Source organism: Mustela nivalis (genome assembly GCF_964662115.1).
Source record: "Mustela nivalis genome assembly, chromosome: 3".
NCBI classification, from domain to species: domain Eukaryota; kingdom Metazoa; phylum Chordata; class Mammalia; order Carnivora; family Mustelidae; genus Mustela; species Mustela nivalis.
Window position 1 is genome coordinate 4050584 of NC_139022.1, and position 24087 is coordinate 4074670.

At 42.1% G+C, this 24087-nt stretch overlaps 1 protein-coding gene across 2 annotated transcripts; it reads left to right on the forward strand.

Annotated features, from left to right (window-relative positions):
• The first annotated feature begins 174 nt into the window (after positions 1-174).
• Positions 175-24087, forward strand: TRIM58 (tripartite motif containing 58). Of its 2 annotated transcripts, XM_082724434.1 has the most exons (6): positions 175-623; positions 15589-15684; positions 16798-17028; positions 19046-19068; positions 19164-19264; positions 23277-24087. In XM_082724434.1, the coding sequence occupies exons 1-6, from the start codon at positions 201-203 to the stop codon at positions 23864-23866; spliced, it is 1464 nt and encodes a 487-aa protein (XP_082580560.1). In that variant the 5' UTR covers positions 175-200; the 3' UTR covers positions 23867-24087. The 2 variants fall into 2 exon arrangements, with proteins under 2 accessions (XP_082580560.1, XP_082580561.1); XM_082724435.1 differs by lacking the exon at positions 19046-19068 and having other exon boundaries at positions 16798-17054; positions 19167-19264.

The window sequence follows — 24087 nt, forward strand, 5'->3', positions numbered from 1 at the left end:
TGAATCCTGTCCTTGTAACTGAGGGCTGGTATGTGACTTGTTGCCAGGAGGGGCTCTGCTGGGCTCTTGAACTAGAGCCAGGGATGAAAGCCACGTTGTGCTGGCATCTCCGGAGGCTGTGTGCTCCTCCCTTCCAAGCCAGACGGTGAGCGCAGATAACTGGGCTGCGGAGGAGGGCCGCGCTGCATTAGCAGGCAGCCATGGCCTCCGGGGCACCTGGGGAGCGGCTGCGTGATGAGGCCCGCTGCCCTGTGTGCCTGGACTTTCTGCAGGACCCGGTCAGCGTGGCCTGCGGCCACAGCTTCTGCCGCAGGTGCATCTGCGAGTTCTGCGAGAAGTCCACCAGCACACAGGGCGGACTGTACACCTGCCCTCAGTGCCGCGGCCCTTTTGGGCTGGACAGCTTGAGGCCCAACCGGCAGCTGGCCAGCCTGGTGGATGGCGTGCGGCAGCTAGGGCTGGGCACGGGGCCCGTGGGCATGCACCAGTGCGCGCGACACAGCGAGGACTTGACCCTCTTCTGTGAGGATGACGAGGAGGCCCTGTGCTGGGTCTGTGACACCACCCTGGAGCACAGGGACCACTGCACCGTGCCGCTGCAGGAGGCTGCCAGGGGTTACCAGGTGAGAACTCGGGCTCCGCAGGGCAAGGTACAGGAGGCCACCAGGGGTTACCAGGTGAGAGCCTTGTGCTCTCTGCAGGGCACAGGTGCAGAAACCCCAATGGAAGCAGCGAGGGCCATGCTTTAGGGGCAAACCCAGAGGAAAGCATCCTGACCTGAATGACTCCTCCCAGCTCTGCTCTCCCTCCCAGCTCAGTGCAAGCTGGGCCTCCCAGCCTGGCCCTATGGTGACCCCCTGGGACCTCTGTTCAGGAGCTCGAATGCACTGCTTCACCTGAGCAGATCACTAGAGAGGGTCCCCTGTTTCTGAAGCCTTCCCTTCCGCAGCCCTTGGCTGCCATCCTGGCTTTGTTCTCTGCGATGCTGACATTCCGATCCCAGACTAGAGCTCTACTGTGGGAGGCCGGACTTGTCAGTGCCTGGAGTGGGGGTAGGCTTTCCAGTGTGGTCTGGGTTACAGTTGTCCATCTTTACTGCCAATGCCTCCTAAGCTGGTCAAATAATGTCCTGTCTTCCATAGTGCTTAGCTCCATATTAGTTAAAACTGTCACCAAAACAACCGTGGGTTCCACTCACACTAGCATCTTCCCAGTGCACAGCTCTTATCTCCTGTAAGGCCTGCAGTAGAATCTGTCCCCTGAAGTAAAGATTCCAGGAGCTAAGTCCACTCAACACGCATTCCAGGACTGAAAGCATGAGCAACCTCAATGAAGAGGGAACTCGTATTGGAGGAGTTGGCACCAGAAGGGGCATCTGTGAAACTCTAAAAGAATACCCCATACTGGTGCACTTCAAAAGCTCTTTGACATATTCTTTTTTTGTTTGTTTAATTTACTTTTTTTCAATTTATTTATTTTCAGAAAAACAGTATTCAATATTTTTTCACCACACCCAGTGCTCCAAGCAATCCGTGCCCTCTATAATACTCACCACCTGGTACCCCAACCTCCCTTCCCCCTGCCACTTCAAACCCCTCAGATTGTTTTTCAGAGTCCATAGTCTCTCGTGATTCACCTCCCCTTCCAATTTACCCCAACTCCCTTCTCCACTCTAACAACCCTTGTCCTCCATCATATTTGTTATGCTCCACAAATAAGTGAAACCATATGATAATTGACTCTCTCTGCTTGACTTATTTCACTCAACATAATCTCTTCCAGTCCGGTCCATGTTGATACAAAAGCTGGGTATTCATCCTTTCTGATGGAGTCATAATACTCCATAGTGTATATGGACCACATCTTCCTTATCCATTCGTCCATTGAAGGGCATCTTGGTTCTATTCACAGTTTGGTGACCATGGCAATTTCTGCTATAAACATTGGGGTACAGATGGCCCTTCTTTTTGTGACATCTGTATCCTTGGGGCAAATATGCAGGAGTGCAATTGCAGGGTCATAGGGAAGCTCTATTTTTAATTTCTTGAGGAATCTCCACAGTGTTCTCCAAAGAGGCTGCACCAACTTGCATTCCCACCAACGGTGTAAGAGGGTTCCCCTTTTCTCCACATCCTCTCCAACACATGTTGTTTCCTGTTTTGTTAATTTTGGTCATTCTAATTAGTGTAAGGTGATATCTCAATGTGGTTTTAATTTGAATCTCCCTGAGGGCTAATGATGATGAACATTTTTTCATGTGTCTGATAGCCATTTGTATGTCTTCACTGGAGAAGTGTCTATTCATATCTTCTTCCCATTTTTTGATATGTTTGCCTGTTTCGTGTGTGTTGAGTTTGAGGAGTTCTTTATAGATCCTGGATATCAACCTTTTCTCTGTACTGTCATTTGCAAATATCTTCTCCCATTCCGTGGGTTGCCTCTTTGTTTTTTGACTGTTTCCTTTGCTGTGCAAAAGCTTTTGATTTTGATGAAGTCCCAAAAGTTTATTTTCACTTTTGTTTCCTTTGCCTTTGGAGACATATCTTGAAAGAAGTTGCTGTGGCTGATATCGAAGAGATTACTGCCTATGTTCTCCTCTAGGATTCTGATGGATTCCTGTCTCATGTTGAGGCCTTTTATCCATTTTGAGTTTATCTTTGTGTACGGTGTAAGAGAATGGTCGAGTTTATTTTTCTACATATAGCTGTCCAGTTTTCACAGCACCATTTATTGAAGAGACTGTCTTTTTTCCATTGTGTATATTTTCCTGTTTTGTCGAAGATTAATTGCCCATAGAGTTGAGGGTCCATATCTGGGCTCTTTACTCGGTTCCACTGCTCTGTGTGTCTGTTTTTATGCCAGTACCATGCTGTCTTGGTGATCACAGCTTTGTAGTAAAGCTTGAAATCAGGTAAAGTGATGCCCCCAGCTTTATTTTTGTTTTTCAACATTTCCTTAGCGATTCGGGGTCTCTTCTGATTCCATACAAATTTTAGGATTATGTGCTACAGCTCTTTGAAGAATACCGGTGGAATTTTGATCAGAATGGCATTAAAAGCATAGATTGCTCTAGGAAGTATAGACATTTTAACAATGTTTATTCTTCTGATCCAAGAGCATGGAATGGTCTTCCATCTATTTGTGTCTTCTCAATTTCTTTCAGAGTGTTCTGTAGTTCCTCGAGTATAAATCCTTTATCTTTTGGTTAGGTTTATTCCCAAGTATTTTATGGTTCTTGGTGGTATAGTAAAGGGAATCAATTCTCTAATTTCCCTTTCTGTATTTTCATTGTTAGTGTATAAGAAAGCCACAAATTTCTGCACATTGACTTTGTATCCTGCCACGTTGCTGAATTGCTGTATGAGTTCTAGTAGTTTAGGGGTGGAGTCTTTTGGGTTTTCCATATAAAGAATCATGTCATCTGTGAGGAGAGAGAGTTTGACCTCTTCATTACCAATTTGGATACTTTTTTTTCTCTTTGTTGTCTGATTGCTGTTGCTAGGACTTCTAATACTAAGTTGAACAAGATTGGTGAAAGTGGGCATCCTTGTCTTGTTCCTGATCTCAACGGGAAGTTTGCAAGCTTTTTCCCATTGAGGATGATATTTTCTGTGGGTCTTTCATAGATATATTTGATGAAGTTCAGGAATGTTCCCTCTATCCCTATACTTTGAAGCATTGTAGTCAGGAATGGATGCTGGATTTTGTCAAAGGCTTTTTCTGCATCAATTGAGAGGACCATGTGGTTCTTCTCTCTTCTCATATTAATTTGTTGTATCACATTGATTGATTTGCGAATGTTGAACCATCCTTGTAGCCCAGGGATGAATCCCACCTGGTCATGGTGGATAATCTTTTTAATGTGCTGTTGGATCCTGTTGGCTAGGATCTTGTTGAAAATCTTAGCATCCATATTCATCAGTGATATTGGTCTAAAATTCCCCTTTTTGGTAGGGTCTTTGCCTGGTTTGGGGATCAGGGTAATGCTGGCTTCATAGAAAGAGTCTGGAAGTTTTCCTTCTGCTTCAATTTTTTGAAACAGCTCCAGGAGAATAGGTGTTATTTCTTCTTTGAAGGTTTGGTAGAATTCCCAGGGAATCCGTCAGGTCCTGGGCTCTAGTTTTGGGGGAGGTTTTTGATCACTGCTTCAATCTCATTATTAGATATTGGTCTATTCATGTTGTCGATTTCTTCCTGGTTCAATTTTGGGAGTTTATAGTTTTCCAGGAATGCATCCATTTCATCTAGGTTGCCAAGATTATTGGCATATAACTGTTGATAATAACTTCTGATGATTGCTTCTACTTCCTTGGTGTTCGTTGTGATCTCTCCCATTTCATTAATAATTTTATGAATTTGGGCTTTATCTCTTTTTTTTTTTTTTTGATTAGTGTGAACAATGGTTTATCGATCTTATTGATTCTTTCAAAAAACCAGCTTCTAGTTTCATTGATACGTTCTACTGTATCTCTGGTTTCTACCTCATTGATCTCAGCTCTAATCGTGATGATTTCCCTTCTTATGTGTGGAGTTGGTTTGATTTGTTGTTGATTCCCCAGTTCTTTAAGGTGTAGAGACAGCTGGTGTGTTCTGGATTTTTCAATTTTTTTGAGGGAGGCTTGGATGGCTATGTATTTCCCCCTTAGGACCGCCTTTGCTGTATCCCATAGGTTTTGGACTAAAGTATCTTCATTCTCATTGGTTTCAATGAATTGTTTCAGTTCTTCTTTGATCTCCTGGTTGATCCAAGCATTCTTAAGCAAGGTGGTCTTTAGCTTCCAGGCGTTTGAGTTCCTTCTGAACTTTTCCTTGTGATTGAGCTCCAGTTTCAAAGCATTGTGATCTGAGAATATGCAGTGAATCATCTCAGTCTTTTGGTATTGTTTGAGTCCTGATTTGTCACACAGTATGTGGTCCATTCTGGAGAAGGTTCCATGTGCACTTGAGAAGAATGAGTATTCTGTTATTTTAGGGTGGAATGTTCTGTATATATCTATGAGGTCCATATGGTCCAATGTGTAATTCAATGCTCTTGTTTCTTTATTGATTTTCTGCTTCAATGATCTGTCTAATTCTGAGAAAGCCGTGTTAAGATCTCCTATGATTAGTGTATTCATATTGATATGAATTGATATGACTCTTTATCTTTTTTTTTTTTATATAAACATATATTTTTATCCCCAGGGGTACAGGTCTGTGAATCACCAGGTTTACACACTTCACAGCACTCACCAAAGCACATACCCTCCCCAATGTCCATAATCCCACCCCCTTCTCCCAACCCCCCTCCCCCCACCAACCCTCAGTTTGTTTTGTGAGATTAAGAGTCACTTATGGTTTGTCTCCCTCCCAATCCCATCTTGTTTCATTTATTCTTCTCCTACCCACTTAAGCCTCCATGTTGCATCACCACTCTTTATCTTGATTTACAGTTTTCTTAAGTACTTGGCTGCTCCCATAGTGGGAGCATAGATATTTACAATTGTTAGATCATCTTGGTGGATAGTCTCTTTAAGGATTATGTAGTGTCCTTCTGTATGTCTGACTGCAGTCTTTAGTTTGAAGTCTAATTTATCTGATATGAGAATCGCTATGCAGGCCTTCTTTGAGGCCCATTGGCATGAAAGATGCTTCTCCATCTATTCACTTTCAGTCTGGTTGTATCTTTAGGTTCAAAATGGGTCTCTTTTAGACAACATATGGGTGGGTCCTGTCGTTTTATCCAATCTGTAACCCTGTGCCGTTTTATGGGTGCATTTAGGCCATTCACATTGAGAGTGATTATTGATAGATACGTTTTTATTGACATTGAGTTACCTTTGAAGTCCTTCTTTCTGTAGACTGTCTCTATATTTCTGTTCAATGCTATTCTTGGGATTTTTCCTCTTTTATAGAACCCCCCATAATATTTCCTGCAGAGTCGGATTGGTGATTGCATAGTTTTTTAAGCCTTGCCGGTCTTGAAAACTCTTTATCTCTCCATCCATTTTTGAATGTCAGTCTTGCTGGATAAAGTATTCTTGGCTGCATGTTCTTCTCATTTAGTACCCTGAATATATCTTGCCAACCCTTTCTGGCTTGCCAGGTCTCTGTGGACAGGTCTGATGTTATTCTGATGGGCTTCTCTCTGTAAGTAAGGAGCCTCTTTGCCCTGGTAGCTTTCAAGAGATTATACCTACAATTATAATTCCTCAATTTGACTATCAGGTATCGTGATTTTTTTTTGGAATGTATAATCTTGGGTGGAGACCATTCAGCTTCTAGTACATGAACGCTGGTTCCATTCGTGTGTTTGGGAAAATTTTCATGAAGGACTTGTTCCACTATATCTTCTAGACCTCTTTCTTTCTCCTCTCCTTCAGGGATTCCAAAAATTCTGACTTCGGAATGCTTCATGGCAGCATTTATTTCCCTGATTCTGTTTTCATGGTTTCTAAACTGTTTGTTCCAGGCTTCCTCCTGATTCTTTCTCTCTATATGTTTGTCTTCCAGATCACTAATTCTATCTTCTGTCTCAGTTACCCTAGCTTATAGAGAGTTTAGATTAGATTGGAACTCATTGAGAGCATCGTGAACCTGGCATCTTTAAGCTCTGCCCTAACATTGTGAACATCCTGTCTGGTGGCTTTCAGTTCGGCCCTAATCAATTCCATTTGGTCTTCCATGGCTTTCTCCAACCTAGCTATTGCCTGGATAATTGTTAGCCTGAATTCTCTTTCTGACATATTGTCTATGTGGATATCTGTTAGCTCTGTTGCAGAAGGTCCATCCTCTGTATTTTTCTTCTGTTGGGCATTCCTCTTCCTAGTCATTTTGGTGGGACATGACTGAACAGATGTAGCTGGATGTATCAACTGTGGTGCAGTCAAGGTGCCCCCGGGAACACTTACGAGCAATCAGGATTCCTCACCCAAATTAGAGACAAAAGAAGAGAAAAAAAAAAAAAGAAAAGAAGAAAAAAAAAAGAGAGAGAGAGACAAGAAAGAAAGGGAAGATGAAAAAGAAGGTTCAGCCTAGATGGACCCCAAGTTAAGGTTTATGAAGTAGGCAAACAAAAAGAGATTAAAAAGACTGATACAAGTATATGACAAGAGAAAATATATATATATATATGCAAAAAGAACCCTAAGTGTAAAATTTATATGCTATCAGGACAAACACAAAAAACACAGAAACACTGCTGGAAGAAGATGGAAGAGTTCTTATAAATTCTCAGTGTGTGCGAGGAAGGTTGTTTTGATTTTTCCTGGATGTATCTTTATATCTTTGTTAAAGGACTCAACTTTCCTAAGATAAAGGGGATTAAAAATTGGTTTACCTATAGAGGTAGTATTGATTGGGGAAATTCATATTCTATATGAATATTAGATGATAAAAATAAAAACGAATTAACTAGACTAAACTAAACTAAAATTTAAAAAAGGACTTCAAAAAATAAAAATGCAAAAGAAAAACATAGGTGTATGTATCAAAAAGTTCTGGTTAGAAAGGTATTATGGAATTTGATGTACTGTACAACTCGCTGTGATGGTAAATAGGTTAAAAAAATTACCTATGTAAAAAAAATAATAATAATAATAATAATAATGAACCGGAATAGTGGGAATGAGTAAACAATACAAGTTTTCCTATGAAGTAGTGGTTGTTCTCCTGTAGGTCTTTTTTTTTCTTTCTCTCTCTCTTTTTTTTTTTCTTTCTTGGTTTGTTTTCTGGGGGAGGGGCCTGTCACCTGGCTTGTCTTTCAATGATGTTTCCTGAGTTAAGTCCTCCCGCCCCCCTCAAGGGGGTGGGCTCTGAGGAAACTGGTTTTTTTCATGCTTTTGTTCTCTGGGGGTTTTTATGCTTGTTCACTTTTTTTTTTCTCTCACCTTGACTGCCTTTGATGGTTTTTGTAGTTGTAGAGGAAAACCAACCGCACCCTGATCTCCCTCTCAGAGAGAAGCCTCAGTCTGGGTACAGAGCCTAAATAAGTTCCCCCTTGGCCACTGGCATAGCAGGTTCCAAGTTGCAGACCCTGGAGACGCAGAATCTTTTGCTTGTACCCAAAGCCAAGGCAATGGCAGCTGTCTGGGAGCTCCCAAACACCAGAGAGGTTCCAAGCAGCAATTGCACACTGAGATTTTGCCGCTGGCTCTGGCTGGGTGTCCCTAGCTTGCACACACCTCTTTCAGAGGCGGCGCGTGTCTTGGTCACTGAGAACGGGGCGCTGGTCCGTAAGCACCAGGCTGGGCTTTTGCACACCTCTGTCAGGGGAGAGTTTGGGGCACGCAGTTTAGGCTTTGAAACAATGTTGTAGGTCCAAGAGCGCCAGCTGGGCCTTTGTAACTCTCAGTGGAACATGAGGAATGTGCGTGCGTATCTCAGGCTTTGTAGCAGGGCTTGCTCTTTCTGCCCATCGGCATGACTCCCATCCCCTCACAGGAGCCAGAACCCACGCATTCTCTGGTGCGCTGGCAGCTTAGGGACCAAGACCTGGTTTCTCCCCCGCACTCTCTCTGCCTCAGCACCAGGGGAGGCTGTCCTGGGACCTGGGACTTAAGCCCCTGTCCCTAGCTGCCCCGATTCCCACAATTTCCCCCCTCAATCCTTTGCTCTTTTGGAGTGCTTTCAACCAGTCTCCAAGTTAATGCTGGTCCCCAGACGCAGGGCACTCTCGCTCTTATTGGGGTATTACTTTCCAACTGGTCGCCTCAGGTGGCTCCCTCCCCCTTTTGTTTATCTTCTGATATCAGTCCTCCATTCCCATTTCGCTTGACCTGCCCACTGGCGTCTTCTGCCCCTGTAGAGATCCAAACGTGTATGTTTCTGATCTCGGGCTGATTTCATGGGTGATCGAAGTTCTTTGGTAGGTAATCAGCTCACTTTGGGGTACCGGCTGAAAAGGCGCTTCCTCCTACTCCCCCACCATCTTGTGTTTGTTTAATTTATTTATTTGACAGAGAGAAATCACAAGTAGGCAGAGAAGCAGGCAGAGAGATAGGAGAAAGCAGGCTCCCTGCTGAACAGAGAGCCCAATGTGAGGCTCTATTCGAGGACCCTGGGACCATGACCTGAGTGAAGGCAGAGGCTTTAACCCAATAAGCCACCCAGGCACCCCATATTTGACATATTCTGATCACATTTCAATGCCCAATATCTAGAACACCCACTACCCGAAAGGAGATGGTAGTGGTCTTCAAGTCTTCACTCTACCTACGTGGTTAACTGAAGTAATGTCACAATGAGATACATTGTAAACATTGGACTTCCTCAACTTTATTATTATTATTATTATTATTATTATTATTATTATTATTATTATTTTAACTTTGTTCCTTTTAAATCAAGGTTTTGGAATACTGCCCACCTCAACTTCCTTCTTGACATACCTGGAAACATCTCTTAGCTTTTCTTTCTTTCTTTCCTTCTTCTTTTTTTTTTTTTTTTTTTTTTTCTTACTTTGGTTGTCATCTACAAGATCCAGCTGCTAGGTCCTTTCCAGGCACACTTTTGAAGTATGCTATTTCTGCTTTCTTTTTACCAGAAGTGACCTAAACGTAATGTGGATGTATGTAATATATCTAAAGACGTTCCATATATTTCAGTAATCCTTAACTAAATAGCAAATAAATATCCATTAAATGCCTTGGCCTATAAGTCAAGACTTCCTAGGCCCTAAGTTCTGTTTTTACACTTCTTGTCTCAGCCAACCATGAAGTCCTTCAAAACTAGCCTAATCACTGTTGTCCTCAAACAAGCCGCATCTTTTTCATCTCCTTGCTTTTTTAAAAACATTTTTAAAAATTTCTTTTCAGTGTTCCAGAATACATTGTTTAGGCACCACACCCAGTTCCCAATGCCATACATGCCCTCCACAATACGCACCACCAGGCTCACCCAGCATTGCCCCCATTCCCCTCCAAAACCCCCAGTTAGTTCCTCAGAGTCCACAGTCTCTCATGGTTTGTCTCCCCCTCAAATATCTCCAGATCACTTCTCCTCTCCAACTCCCAATGCCCTGCAAGTTATTCCTTATGCTCACAAGTAGGCAAAACGGTATGATAATTGACTTTGTCTGTTTGAGTTATTTCACTCAGCATAATCAATTCCAGTCCCATCCATGTTGATACAAATGTTGGGTATTCATCCTTTCTGATGGAGGCATATCACTCCATAGTACATACTGACTACATGTTCTTCTTCTTCTTTTTTTTTTTTTTTCCTTTGTGGTTGCATTCTTCTTTTTTTCTTCAGAATAACAGTATTCATTATTTTTACAACACACCCAGTGCTCCATGCAATCTATGCCCTCTATAATACCCACCCCCTGGTACCCTGACCACCCACCCCCTGCCCCTTCAAAAACCTCAGATTGTTTTTCAGAGACCATAGACTCTCATGGTTCACTTCCCCTTCCAATTTCCCCCAACTTGCTTCTCCTCTCTATCTCCCCATGTCCTCCATGCTATTTGTTATGCTCCACAAATAATTGAAACCATATGATAATTGTCTCTCTCTGCTTGACTTATTTCACTCCGCATAATTTTTTCCAGTCCCGTCCATGTTGCTACAAAAGTTGGGTATTTGTCCTTTCTGATGGAGGCATAATACTCCATAGTGTATATGGACCACATCTTCCTTATCCATTTGGCCATTGAAAGGCATCTTGGTTCTTTCAACAGCTTGGCGACCATGGCCATTGCTGCTATAAACACTGGGGTACAGATGGCCCTTCTTTCCACTAACTCTCTATCTTTGGGGTAAATACCCAGGAGTGCAATGGCAGGGTCATAGGGAAGTTCTATTTTTAATTTCTTGAGGAATCTCCACAGTGTTTTCCAAAGAGGCTGCACCAACTTGCATTCCCACCAACAGTGGAAGAGGGTTCCCCTTTCTCCACATACCCTCCAACACATGTTGTTACCAGTCTTGCTAATTTTGGCCATTCTAACTGGTGTAAGGTGATATCTCAATGTGGTTTTAATTTGAATCTCCCTGAGGGATAGTGATGATGAACATTTTTTAATGTGTCTGATAGCCATTTGTATGTCTTCATTGGAGAAGTCTCTGTTCATTCTTCTGCCCATTTTTTAATATGATTGCCTGTTTTGTGTGTGTTGAGTTTGAGGAGTTCTTTATAGATCCTGGATATCAACCTTTTGTCTGTACTGTCATTTGCAAATATCTTCTCCCATTCCTTGGGTTGCCTCATTGTACTTGACTGTTTCCTTGGCTGTGCGGAAGCTTTTGATTTTGATGAAGTCCCAAAAGTTTATTTCGCTTTTGTTTCCTTTGCCTTTGGAGACATATCTTGAAAGAAGTTGCTGTGGCTGATATCGAAGAGGTTACTGCCTATATTCTCCTCAAGTATTCTGATGAATTCCCATCTCACATTGAGGTCTTTTATCCATTTTGAGTTTATCCTTGTGTACGGTGTAAGAGAATGGTCGAGTTTCACTCTTTTACATATAGCTGCCCAGTTTTCCCAGCACCATTTATTGAAGAGACTGTCTTTTTTTCCACTGTAGATTTTTTCCTGTTTTGTCAAAGATTATTTGATCATAGAGTTGAGGGTCCATATCTGGGCTCTCTACTCTGTTCCACTGGTCTATGTGTCTGTTTTTATGCCAGTACCATGCTGTCTTGGTGATCACAGCTTTGTAGTAAAGCTTGAAATCAGGTAATGTGATGCCCCCAGCTTTATTTTTGTTTTTCAACAGCGATTCGGGGTCTCTTCCGATTCCATCCAAATTTCTGGATATTTGTTCCAGCTCTTTGAAGAATATGGTGGCATTTTGTTCGGAATGGCATTAAAAGTATAGATTGCTCTAGGCAGTATAGACATTTTAACAATGTTTATTCTTCCAATCCAAGAGCATGGAATGGTCTTCCATCTTTTTGTGTCTTCTTCAATTTCTTTCATGAGTGTTCTTATTTCCTCGAGTACAGAATCCTTTACCTCTTTGGTTAGGTTATTCTCAGGTATCTTATGTTTCTTGGTGTTATAGTAAATGGAATCGATTCTCTAATTTCCCTTTCTGTTTTTTCATTATTAGTGTATAAGAAAGCCACTGATTTCTGTCATTGACTTTGTTTCCTGCCACGTTGCTGAATTGTTGTATGAGTTCTAGTAGTTTGGGGGTGGAGTCTTTTGGGTCTTCCATATAAAGAATCATGTCATCTGAAAAGGGAGAGAGTTTGACTTCCTCATTACCAATTTGGATACCTTTTATTTCTCTTTGTTGTCTGATTGTTGTTGCTAGGATTTCTAACACTATGTTGAACAAGAGTGGTGAGAGTGCGCATCCTTGTCATGTTCCTGATCTCAATGGGAAGGACGCAAGCTTTTTCCCATTGAGGATGATATTTGCTGTGGGTCTTTCATAGATAGATTTGATGAAGTTCAGGAATGTTCCCTCTATCCCTACACTTTGAAGCATTTTAGTCAGGAACGGATGCGGGATTTTGTCAAATGCTTTTTCTGCATCAATTGAGAGGAGCATGTGGTTCTTCTCTCTTCTCATATTAGTTTGTTCTATCACATTGATTGATTTGCAAATGTTGAACCATCCTTGTATCCCAGGGATGAATCCCACCTGGTCATGGTGGATAATCTTTTTAATGTGCTGTTGGATCCTGTTTCATGGCATCATTTATTTCCCTGATTCTGTTTTTGTGGCTTCTAAGCTGCTTGTTCCAGGCTCCTCCTGATCCTTTCTCTCTCTGTTTGTCCTCCAGATCACTAATTCTATCTTCTGTCTCAGTTACCCTAGCTTTGAGGGAATTTAGATTAGATTGGAACTCATGGAGAGCATTGTGAACCTTATCCCTGGTAGCTTTTAGCTCTGCCCTGACTTGTGAACATCATCTCTGGTCACTCATTTTAGCCTTAATCAATTCCGTTTGGTCTTCCATGGCTTTCTCCAACCTAGCTATTGCCTGGATAATTAATAGCCTGAATTCTCTTTCTGACATATTGTCTATGTTGATTTCCATTAGCTCTGTTTCAAAAGGTCCATCCTCTGTATTTTTCTTATATTGAGCATTCCTCCTCCTAGTCATTTTGGTGATATATGACTGAACAGATGTAGTTGGATGTATTGACCATGGTGCAGCAAGGGGCACCCTGGAACACTTCCGAGCAATCAGGATTCCCCACCCAAACAAGAGAAAAAAGAAAAGAAAAAGAAAAAAGAGAGAGAGAGAGAGAGAGAGGAATGAAAGGGAAGATAAAAGAGAAGGTCCAGCCCAAATGGGCCTCAAGGTAAGATTTATGAAATATACACACAAAAACAGACAAACAAAAAGACTGATAAAAGTATATGACAAGAGAAAAAAATTATATATATAATATATATATATATATATATATTATAATATATATATATATATATATATATTAAGGTAGAACCTCATCAAAAAGAACCCCAAGTGCAAGATTTATATACTATCAGGACAAACATAAAAACTCAGAAACACTGGTGGAAGAAAAAGATGGGAGAGTGGTTATAAATTCTCAGTGTGGGCGAGGAAGATTGTTTTGATTCTTCCTGGATGTATCTTGATATCTTTGTTAAAGGACTCAACTTTCCTAAGATAAAGGGGGATTAAAAATTGGTTTACCTATAGGGGTAGTGTTGATTGGGGAAAGGGGATTACTGTGAAGTTTAACTCTATATGAATAATAGAAAATAAAAATAAAAAAGAATAAACTAGAATAAACTAAACTAAAATTAAAAAAAAGAAATTTTAAAAATAGAAATGCAAAAGAAAAATGCAGGTGTATGTATCAAAACATTCAGGTTAGAAGGTTATTATGGAATATGATTGTACTGGACAGCTCACTGTGATGGCGAATAGGTTAAAAAATTATCTATATTAAAAAAATGAGCCAGATTAGTGGGAACAAATTAAAAATAAATGTTGTCCTATGAAGTAGTGGTAGTTGTTCTCTTGTCGTCTTTTCGTTTTTCTTTTCTGGTTGTTTTTCTGGGGGAGGGGCCTGCCACATGTGTTTTCACTCAATGATGTTCCCTGAGTTAAGTCTTCTAGTCCTGGTCAAGGGGGTGGGCTCCGAGGAATACGGTTTTTTCAGGCTTTTGTTTTCTGGAGGTTTTTATATTTTTTCACTTTTTTTCCCCTCTCATCCTGACCGCTTTTGATGGTTTTTATAGGTTTAGAGGAAAGCAAACTGCACCCTAACCTCCCTCTCAGAAAGAAGCCTCAGTCTGTTCTTCTGTGGGTGTTGCAGAGCCCATATAAATTTTCCCTTGGCAGCTGGCAAAGCAGGCTCTGAGTCGTGGTCCCTGGGGATGCAGGATCTTCTGCTTGTACCCAAAACTGCAGCAGTGGCGGCTGTCTGGGAAGCTCCAGACTGTCAGAGAGGTTCCACGCAGTGATCGCACACTGAGATTTTTCCGCTGGCCCAGGCTGGGAGTGCCTGGTCTTTCTGTGTCGGCTTGTGCCCGGCTTGTGTGCACCTGTCTCAGGGGAGGCTGTGGGTCGAGTGTGGGTCTCAGGTTCTGAGAGTGGGGTGCATGTCTGAAAGCACCAGGCTGGGCCTTCGCACACCTCTGTCGGGAGAGTTGGGGCATGTGTCTCAGGCTCTGAAACAATGGCGCCAGGCTAAGAGCGCTGGCTGGGTCTTTGTGCACCTCTCTCAGGGGAGGATGAGGGGCAGTGCATCTCAGGCTCTGTAGCAGGGCTCGTGCATTCTGCCATCTGGTGTGGCTCCCATCCCCTCACAGGAGCCAGACCCCATGCAATCTTGGGCGTGCTGACGGCTCAGGGGCCAAGACCTGATTTCTCTGCCACACTCTCTCTGGCTCAGTGCCACGGGAGGCTGTCCTGGAACCAGGGACTTAAGCCTGTCCTTAGCTGCCCCCATTCCCACAGTCCCCCACCCCCATGATCCTTTGCGCTTTTGGATTGCTTTCAACCAGTCTCCAAGTTAATGCTGGTCCCCAGGGCACTCTTGCTCATATGAGGGGTACTACTTTCCAACCGGTCACCTCTGGTGGCTCTCTCCCCCTTTTGTTTATCTTCTGATATCAGTCTGCCATCCCCACTCCGCTTTACCTGCCCACTGGCATCTTCTGCCCCTGTAGAGATCCAGACGTGTATAATTCTGATCTCAGGTGATTGGGGTTCTTTGGTAGGTAATCAGCTCACTTTAGGGTACAGGTTGAAAAGGTGCCTCCTCCTACTTCCCCACCATCTTGTCCCCCTCTCTAAAATATACTTACCTTAATTGACTTTGTAATTGTGAATGTTTATTGCCATTCAATATTCTGCAGCATTCTATTTTGATACCATCATGTCAATATAAAATTCATCTTTCTCACTTTCCTATTTTTCACATTTGATAAGTTACTTCTACTATTTTAAATAATGCTGCAATGAACATACGTTTTGATAAATCCTTGATTATATCTGGCATTAGTATTTAAAAACATATTCATATTTTACTTGATCATTGATGAGGCTGAACATTTTTATGTGCTTTCCGGGGCCTGTTTTAGTTGAGCTTTGCATTTCCTGATATTCCTAGTTGATACGAGGTACTGAATTTGGGCATCTATAATGGGCTCAGCACATCTCTCCAAACAGGCAAAGCTCCAGATGGCCCTGGAGCTTGTAAGGAAGGAGATGGAGGAGACCTTCACTCAGGAGGCCAACCTGGGGAAGAAAACTGTCATTTGGAAGGTAAGGAACCTTGGGACTACTGACACATCCCAGTCTGCATCATTAAATTACTCTTCAAGCATCTTCCTTGCTGCACACTTTGGTTTCATTTACATGGTTGCTGTGGGGAAACACCTGGGTCATCTTGGATCATCACATCCCCTCAAATTATATTGTGTGTGTTCTTTATCTCTACCAGTACATCCTCAATCCAAATAATAAATATAGTTTTACTGATCTCGAGTGTGCTATAACTCATTGCTCCATTCCAGTACCTACAGAAGAGTCTCAGACTATCTTTACTAGTTTAAAACATGTGTGTATAAATGTATGTGTATTCATTGGAAAAATGACATAATAAATATTTAATAGGATATATATATATGAAATATAGCTAATATTGATCATTCTACCTATAGGAGGACAATTTGAACTTTCAGCCTCTTGTCAGTAATCCATACACATATCTTCTTTATTTTTACACTCCATCAGCTTTTTCGCTTACCTATTTACACACACATACACACACACACACACACACACACATACACACACATAGTGGTTCTCAGTCTTCCACTGACCTCCTCCTCTGCTTATGCTATCTCTCTGTCAAATAAATAAGTAAAATCTTTAAGGTTTCACAGTTGCCATATTACTAAGTAATGTTCAAGTTTCTAATGTCTGAGACCTTTTTTTTCATATTTACAAATCAGGTCTCTGTAATCTCTCTTCATACTGATACAGTTGTTTTGACCCTGTTCTCATTCTAGTGACTACTTTTATGATGTATGTTAACGTCCTTGTGATACTTATTTTGCTCAGCAGTTTAACAGATATTTCATCTTAATCCCTGTACTCCTCTTGCCCCATAATTTAGATATGGTGGGAATCCTTGTGTGTAAAACTGTCTTGCCCCGGTGTCCATCGCAGGATGAGGACTCAGATCCAGCAGTCTCTCAGACTGTCCACCTGAGGGCCGCGTGTCCTCAGAGCAGTGTCTGCTTTCTGTTGTTGATGAGAGGCAGCTCATGAGTGGACAGAGTTAGGGTGCCAAGGTCTCTGCACCTTGCTGCCCCTGCCTGGCCCACACCTGCAGCACCCCTGGTGGGTGTCTGCTTCCGTGTGTCACTCCAGGAAAAAGTGGAAATGCAGAGGCAGCGCTTCAGGCTAGAGTTTGAAAAATACCGTGGGTTTCTGGCCCTGGAGGAGCAGCTGCAGCTGCGGCGGCTGGAGGAGGAGGAGCGAGCCACCCTGCAGAGACTCCGTGAGAACAAAAACCGGCTGGGGCAGCAAAGCAGGGCCCTGAGGGAGCTGGCCCAGGAGCTGGAGGAGAGGAGCCAGCGCCCAGCACTGGAACTGTTGGAGGTGAGCCCTCGTCCCTCAGGGGCTGGGTCAGCATGAGGTGATCCCAGTCCTCTCAGCCAAACCAGGGCCATGTGAGAGAACATGGTGACACACAGACACTTGCCACCACAATCCACTTGCACCTTCATACCTTTTAGGAAAAAGGACCCTTGACATCAGTTTGGAAAGCACCTGAATTCTAAGTCAGCACCAGAATGAGAGGAGACTCTCAAGAATTGTATAAGATGTTTCTTATACTTATCTTATCTTATTTTTATCTTAGAGACCAAAATGAAATATTTTTTTAAAAATAAAGTTAATTTGATATCTAACCTATAAGGTTATACAAAAATATGGATAGGCAATGCTATGTGGCCTGAAAAACAGTTTAAAATCTCCCAGTTAATCTGTCAATGTGCATAACCAATTCCAGAAGTCTTTGGCACCCCTTTTCTGTGTCAGTAGCTGAATGTAAGAATGAGTTCTTAAATTGTCCATCTTTATGTTTTCCGGTTAAATTTTGTGGCAAACATGAATTTGCTTGTCCATATTGCTTGGTGGGAAGGGCTTAAATAGGCTCCTTGCCATTTGCCCCAAGTCTGTAAGGGATTGTACAGCAAAGAGACAAAACAGGAAAAAAGGAAAATTCTTGTTTTTAATCGTGCATGAGGTCATCAAAATCCCAAGTGTATTGAGAAAGCCCTCGTTGATAATGCATGTGTATTATCATGACAGGATGCACGGCAGATTCTGAATGAAGTACCCCCACCCTCATCCACCTGCTGACCCTCAGATTCCACCTTGAGTTAGCTCCCAACGCTGAAACTGCCCTGAAATCTCCATATTCACTATCTTCACAGGTTACATAGTGGGCAGTTCATTAATGGAATGAACTTACGAATGTTTTTATTGATTTTGTCTTAATAGTTCATTTTGTCTTCTATATAGTCATATATATAAGCAACACTTATATTTATTATTTTTTATTTTTATTATTAAAGTTGCTAGGCTTATTTTCATGCAAACAAACTGAGCATCAGAAGGGAAATAATTTCTGAATTTCAAATAGTAAATATACACAGAACTTTCATATTTTGCATAATGACATCCATCACCTTCTTTTACTATATTTCAAAACACAACATTGAGAAAAAGAATTTGTTAACAGAATTATACTACAAATCTTATAGAAAGTTTTTTTCTATATTTATTTTCATTTTTATATCCACATTTTGCTTTCCTCCTCAGTACCAGTACGCAGCATTTTACCCCCAAAATGAAGCAGAGGCCAAAAACAAGGCCTGCCATCCCCATAAAAAGGAAAGGCAATTATCTTCCTGCCTTTGTGCCTTCTCAAAATTTATCTGACACTGTGACTATTTTTAGAGGGACAAGGAAAATATAAAGCAAGTGATTTATTTAAATAATGTCCTTTGAGATAAAACATTGGAATTAATTAGTAACTTCCTTTTTTATCCAATAAGGTAACAAACTCACCCATGAGTTCGTAGCTATGGTGTGGTGGTTCAAAGAAAGAGGAGTTTTTGTTTTTTTTTTTTTTTTCCACAGAGACATTGGGAGTAAAATTTTTGGGCTATACTTTTCTCCATCAAGCAAATATCTGGAGATATTTCAGGTGTTACAGAGGCATTGGGAGTAACATTTTTTGTCTATACCATTCTCTGTCCCCCAACTAAATTCTGGAGATATTTAAGGTCTATTTTTACCCTAGTTCCTTCTACATTTGTTACAAAACATAACTCTTTACTAATATATCCAAAAGCCAGAATTATAAATTCAGAAAACAGTTTAAGTAGTTGATACCATTGGAATTAACCTAAACTTGGTGTGGTCTGACTCCCCTGTAGTAGAGGCCAACAGATTTTAAAATTGTTGAAAGACACTCACATCTCCTACAGTTTTATGTTCATACTGGACCATGTCTGGTTATTCCTAAAGCAGGGTTGGTGGTTTGTTTCTGTCAGACACAGTCTTCAGCTATAACTCGCCCCTGCCTCTGTTTCCCCTTTCCTTCCAGGGTGTGAAAGGAGCCTTGAGCAGGTATATTCCTTTCTGAACCAGGGACTGGGCTAGGGAGGACAAGGATGCAGGTGCATGAACACTACTGAGAACTTTCACTTCTCTGACCTTCTCAGAAGTAAGGATGTCACACAGCCAGAACTGGAGCCTGTCCCCATGGAGCTGAGGACAACATGTCGCATCCCTGGGATGAGGGAAATGTTGAGGAAGTTCCAAGGTGGGCTGCGTCTTTGAGCTGGGACAACTGCAATGTCTATGTAGTGTTCAGGGATTTCTACAGTTTGTCACCATGCAGGTCAGGCTGCAGTCACAGAACCCAAAGTTTAGTTTTGATTTTTAAGTTGCATTTATTTATTTAAGACAGAGAGTGGGAGAGAGTGACCCAAGCAGACTGTTCACTGGGGGTGGAACCTCATGTGGGACTTGATCTCATGACTCTCAGATCATACCTGAGCTAAAACCAAGACTGAGCCTCCAGGCTGCCTAGCAAAGGTCCACTTTTAGATGATGTCACTGGTTTACTAGGGATTGCAGACAATTTTGTTTCACCTTACCTCCCTCTGGGACCCATGCAGATAGAGCCCCACATCCCTTCTGTTGCTGGTGGCCCTGGAAAGGGTCAGGTTAGGGTGGATTAGGCACTGGTCCTAAGGGCATCCACACTAAAGTGGCACACAGCTTCCCTGAAGATTTTAAGGACTGCAGTGGGTCCCATGATCAAGCCAAGTTAGAAGGGGGACTGGAGAGAGCACCATGTTCAGAAGCAAGAGAACAGGGATATTTGTGTAAAGTCATAAAGGGTAGCAGAGTCCCTAACCCCCATTTAAGCTCCACTTAGTTATCACAATAGGCTTGAAAGTGAGGTTCCCAGCTTATTAGCTATGATATGAGTAACACTAATTCCAATGAATAATTATTTCCTTATTTATAAAATGCTGAAAAATGTATACAAATGTGAAAAAGCAATACAATGTATACTAATGTATACAAATGAGAAAAATATATACAATGTATGCAAATGTGAACAAACAGTGCAATGCACACCTTGCACACAAACAAATTACTGGTTTCATTACTTAGATGGAAGCTTCAACCCATAATGAGAAAACCCATTTTAGCCCCCCTATTCAATGATGGGCAGATTAACAAGTATTAACCAAATGACTTCTTGAAATTTATTACACTCCCATAATCAGTGTCCTCATATTCCTATTTTTAATGAATCGAATAATTAATGGATCAATTCAATAAATGTTCTGTATTTTGTTCCACACACTTTTCTAAGTATTGAAATATATTATCTGGCAATAACAAAAAAATCCTACAAATCCATAACTTCATGTTTTCATGTTGTACATATTTATGTAAATTATGCAAAATGCACAGAATGTTGGAATATTGACAGAATATTGGGAGAAAAAATAAGGTCAGGGTGGCCAAAAGTTTTCAGGTTAAGACATCTAATTTTGAATTTAATGATCAAGGAAGTCACCTTGGGGCTAACTCATCACATATCTGATGTGGAGGAAAACCTTTCAAACAGCAGAAACAAGGAGTGCATAGGCCTGAGGCAGAAGTACAAAAGATGTATTCCAGGAGTGATGAGGAGATCTGTGTGGCTGGGGAGGAGTACATAAAGGCAGGGTCAGAGAGGCCAAGGGAAGTCCAGCTAGCACAAGATGCTCTGGGCAGGGCACTGGGACCAGGATGATTTATCTTCTGGTAAAACAGGAAATCCACGGAAAGTAGTAAATGCAAGAATAACATGACTAGATTAATGTTTTGGAAGTCTTACTCTGAATTTGAATAAATTCAAAGGGGCAAGGCTTTCAGTGGGCAAAGCCATTAGGAACTCTTGTTATAATTCCGTCAGAGATGATGATGGTTCGATTAACATGGTAATATTACCCCAGGGGCTGAGATGTGGAGTGTGGACAGAATCTTGGTCAGATTCAGAGGTAGAACTGCCAAAATCTGCTGGGAGATTAGATGCACATTGTCAGAAAAAAAGAGACAAGTCAGAAATGATGCCAGAAGTTGTTTTTTACATAGACAGTTAAAGCTGCAGGTGTGGCAGAGGAAGGAGTTGGGTTTTGAATGTATCAATGTGGTGGTGTATGTTAAAAATCCAGAGTTTAATGTCAGGTAAGAAGATGATTCTGCAAATGCAGAGTTTTGGGAGAAAGGTCAAATGTAGAGTCATGCATTTGGAATCAGTAAGTAAATGAGTGGAATTGAATCAAAGCAATGATCCAGCCAGCCCAGATCACATTGAGAGGGAGCTGAGAAAGAAAGAAGTCCCGGTCCTGGAGCTATTGGAGGGAGAAGAGGGGGAAACCGCCAAGGAGACCAGGAAGGAGTGATGAGTAGAGAGGGAAGGAAAGTGTGATGATCAGTGTCTTTGGGAAAGAGAAAGGAGGTTTTCCAGAATGCAGGGATTCTCAACAGCACTGAATGCTGCAGAAAAGTAATTTAAGCTGAACTCCAATGACGACTAACCAGTGTGGAGGTCTTTGGGAATTCGCATTAGGTACCATTATAGCGTGATGAGAAGCTGAGTGTAGGAGATGATCCATGGCAACAGTGGCCTCTGGGAAGCAGAGAGGGTTTTGGAGGGTAGGGGCGTGGGGTTGGGTGAGCTTGGTGGTGGGTATTAAGGAGGGCACATATTGCATGGAGCACTGGGTGTGGGGCATAAACAATGCATTTGGGAACACCGAAAAAATTAAACTAAATTAAATTTAATTTTAAAAAAGAAATAGAAAAAAAGGAAAGAGAGAGAGAAAGGTAGGGAAGCTATTGGGGATAGACCCTATTCACAACCATTTCACAGATTTATTTTCTTATAAATGGAACAAGGACATATGCTGGGGTGGACACGATGTGTAAAGACAACAGATATTGAGTAGGCCTAACACGGTTCCATGGAAACCCACCTGTCAGTCTGTTATGACCTCTAGATTTGGGAAGGCCACATGAACTCTGACTTTGAGTCTCCTCCTCTATAAAGTGGGGATGATACCAGTCAGCTTGAGGGTGGTTAAACAGGTGAGTAGGGATGATATAGTACATACATGACCCACTCAGGTTGCAATGTCAACACAAGACCCACAGATGTGGATTTACAGACAAATTTGTTATTATGATATTTTTAAAAAGCTATATTAATTAAATTTATCATTTTTAATGCTTCTAAAGAGAAGACACAGGCTACTTTCCATCCTTCCTCCCTGCAGAGATTTTACTCATAAATAGGTTTACTAATGTGCCTGAGTAAAATGTCACATCCATGTCCTGGGACTTCACAGTATTGGTATTGATTTTCTATCATCATGTAACAAATTACCACAGAGTTCATTACCTAAATCCACCTGCATTTATTGGGTCATAGTTACATGGACCAGACATTTATGTGAGATGAGCTCATTTCTCTGCTTGGTTTTCACAAGATCCATATTAAGGTTTCAGCTAGGCTGGGCTCCTCTGCAGACCCTGGGGAGAGGTCCACTCCCAAGCTTATTCAGAAGAGCAGAATGTTGTTATGGCAGCTGTGGGACTGAGATCCCCGTGTCCCTGCTGGCTGTCTGCTGGAGGTCACTGGCCTTTCTCCTCATGTGGCCTCCTCTATCTTCAAAGCCAGCAAGGGCACATTAGATTCCAATCTCTCTGACTCCCTGTTCTACCACCAGCCTGACAGCTGGAGAGACCTTTCTGATTTAAGGGCTCTTAGGATTAGAGGAGATCCACCCAGATCCTGTTCTTATCATAAAATATAATCATGAGAGTAGCATCAGGGGCTATAGATCATGGGGCCATCTTAGAATTCTGCCTACCAGAGTGACATAACATTGGAAGTGGTAGGTTTCAAATTAAAGACATTTTCCTGTGATTTTGAGAAGAAAATAAGTAAATACAGAAGATCTCCCTAAGATCACACAAGTACTCTGAATGTAGGTGACAGGGATCTAAATAATTGCACTGATGGTTCATCATGTCATCAACAGTTGTGTGTTTACTGGCGTAGTATGAATCCCGAATGATGCAGAGGTAGCAATGAGAAGTCTACTAGTGACCTCCAGGGTCAAATATTACTTTGCTTTCTTTAGTACTCATTTGAGAGGGAAGAGTGAGGAGAGGTGTGGCTATTATATGAGATATTGTTCTTCCTAGGCTTTTACCAGTCTCCTCTGACCATTCCCCTGTCCCCCCCCACCCAATCCTTCCTACAGTTGATGTCAAGCTGGACCCCGTCACCGCGCACCCCAGCCTTCTCTTAACCGCCGATCTGCGCAGCGTGCAAGATGGAGAGCTGTGGAGGGAGCTCCCCAACAACCCCGAGCGATTTGACACATGGCCCTGTATCCTGGGTCTGCAGACCTTCTCCTCGGGGAGGCATTACTGGGAAGTCATGGTGGGAGACAGAGCAGAGTGGGGCTTAGGTGTATGTCAGGAGACCATGCCCAGGAAGGGGGAGACCACACCATCTCCTGAGAATGGGGTCTGGGCCATGTGGCTGCTGAAAGGGAATGAATACATGGTCCTTGCCTCTCCATCGGTGCCTCTCCTCCACCTGGACCGGCCTCGTTGCATTGGGATCTTTCTTGACTATGAAGCAGGGGAAATCTCCTTTTACAATGTAACCAATGGGTCTTACATCTACACGTTCAATCAGCTGTTCTCTGGTATTCTCCGACCTTATTTCTTCATCTGTGACACCATTCCTCTTACCTTACCATCTATGACAGACGTGGAGTCAGGAGACTGGGCGTGCAGGGGTCATCTTGACTCTGCTTCTAGTGTAAGACACGATTGCTCCTAAAATGCACTTCCTGAGGAGTTTATGCCCAGCAGAATTTCCTGGAGTGGAATGAGGATACAGACATGCTAGGCCCCAGCAAATGCCCCCATTCAGACCAGTTCTTTAATCCTTCCTGCTATGGACATTTTTTTCCATCAGGATAAAACAGAAAATATTAAATATTTATATTTGGAGGAGAATTGTAGAATACACATATATTTATAATATGTAAATATATTAGA

Bases quoted from the DNA above. Each gene is read 5' to 3' on its own strand.
- TRIM58 (XM_082724435.1), top strand. From the start codon at position 201: ATGGCCTCCGGGGCACCTGGGGAGCGGCTGCGTGATGAGGCCCGCTGC. The intron at 15,685-16,797 runs GTAAGGAACCTT...GTGTCACTCCAG, and splicing joins AGAAAACTGTCATTTGGAAG to GAAAAAGTGGAAATGCAGAG. The intron at 19,265-23,276 runs GTGGGCTGCGTC...TCCTTCCTACAG, and splicing joins AATGTTGAGGAAGTTCCAAG to TTGATGTCAAGCTGGACCCC.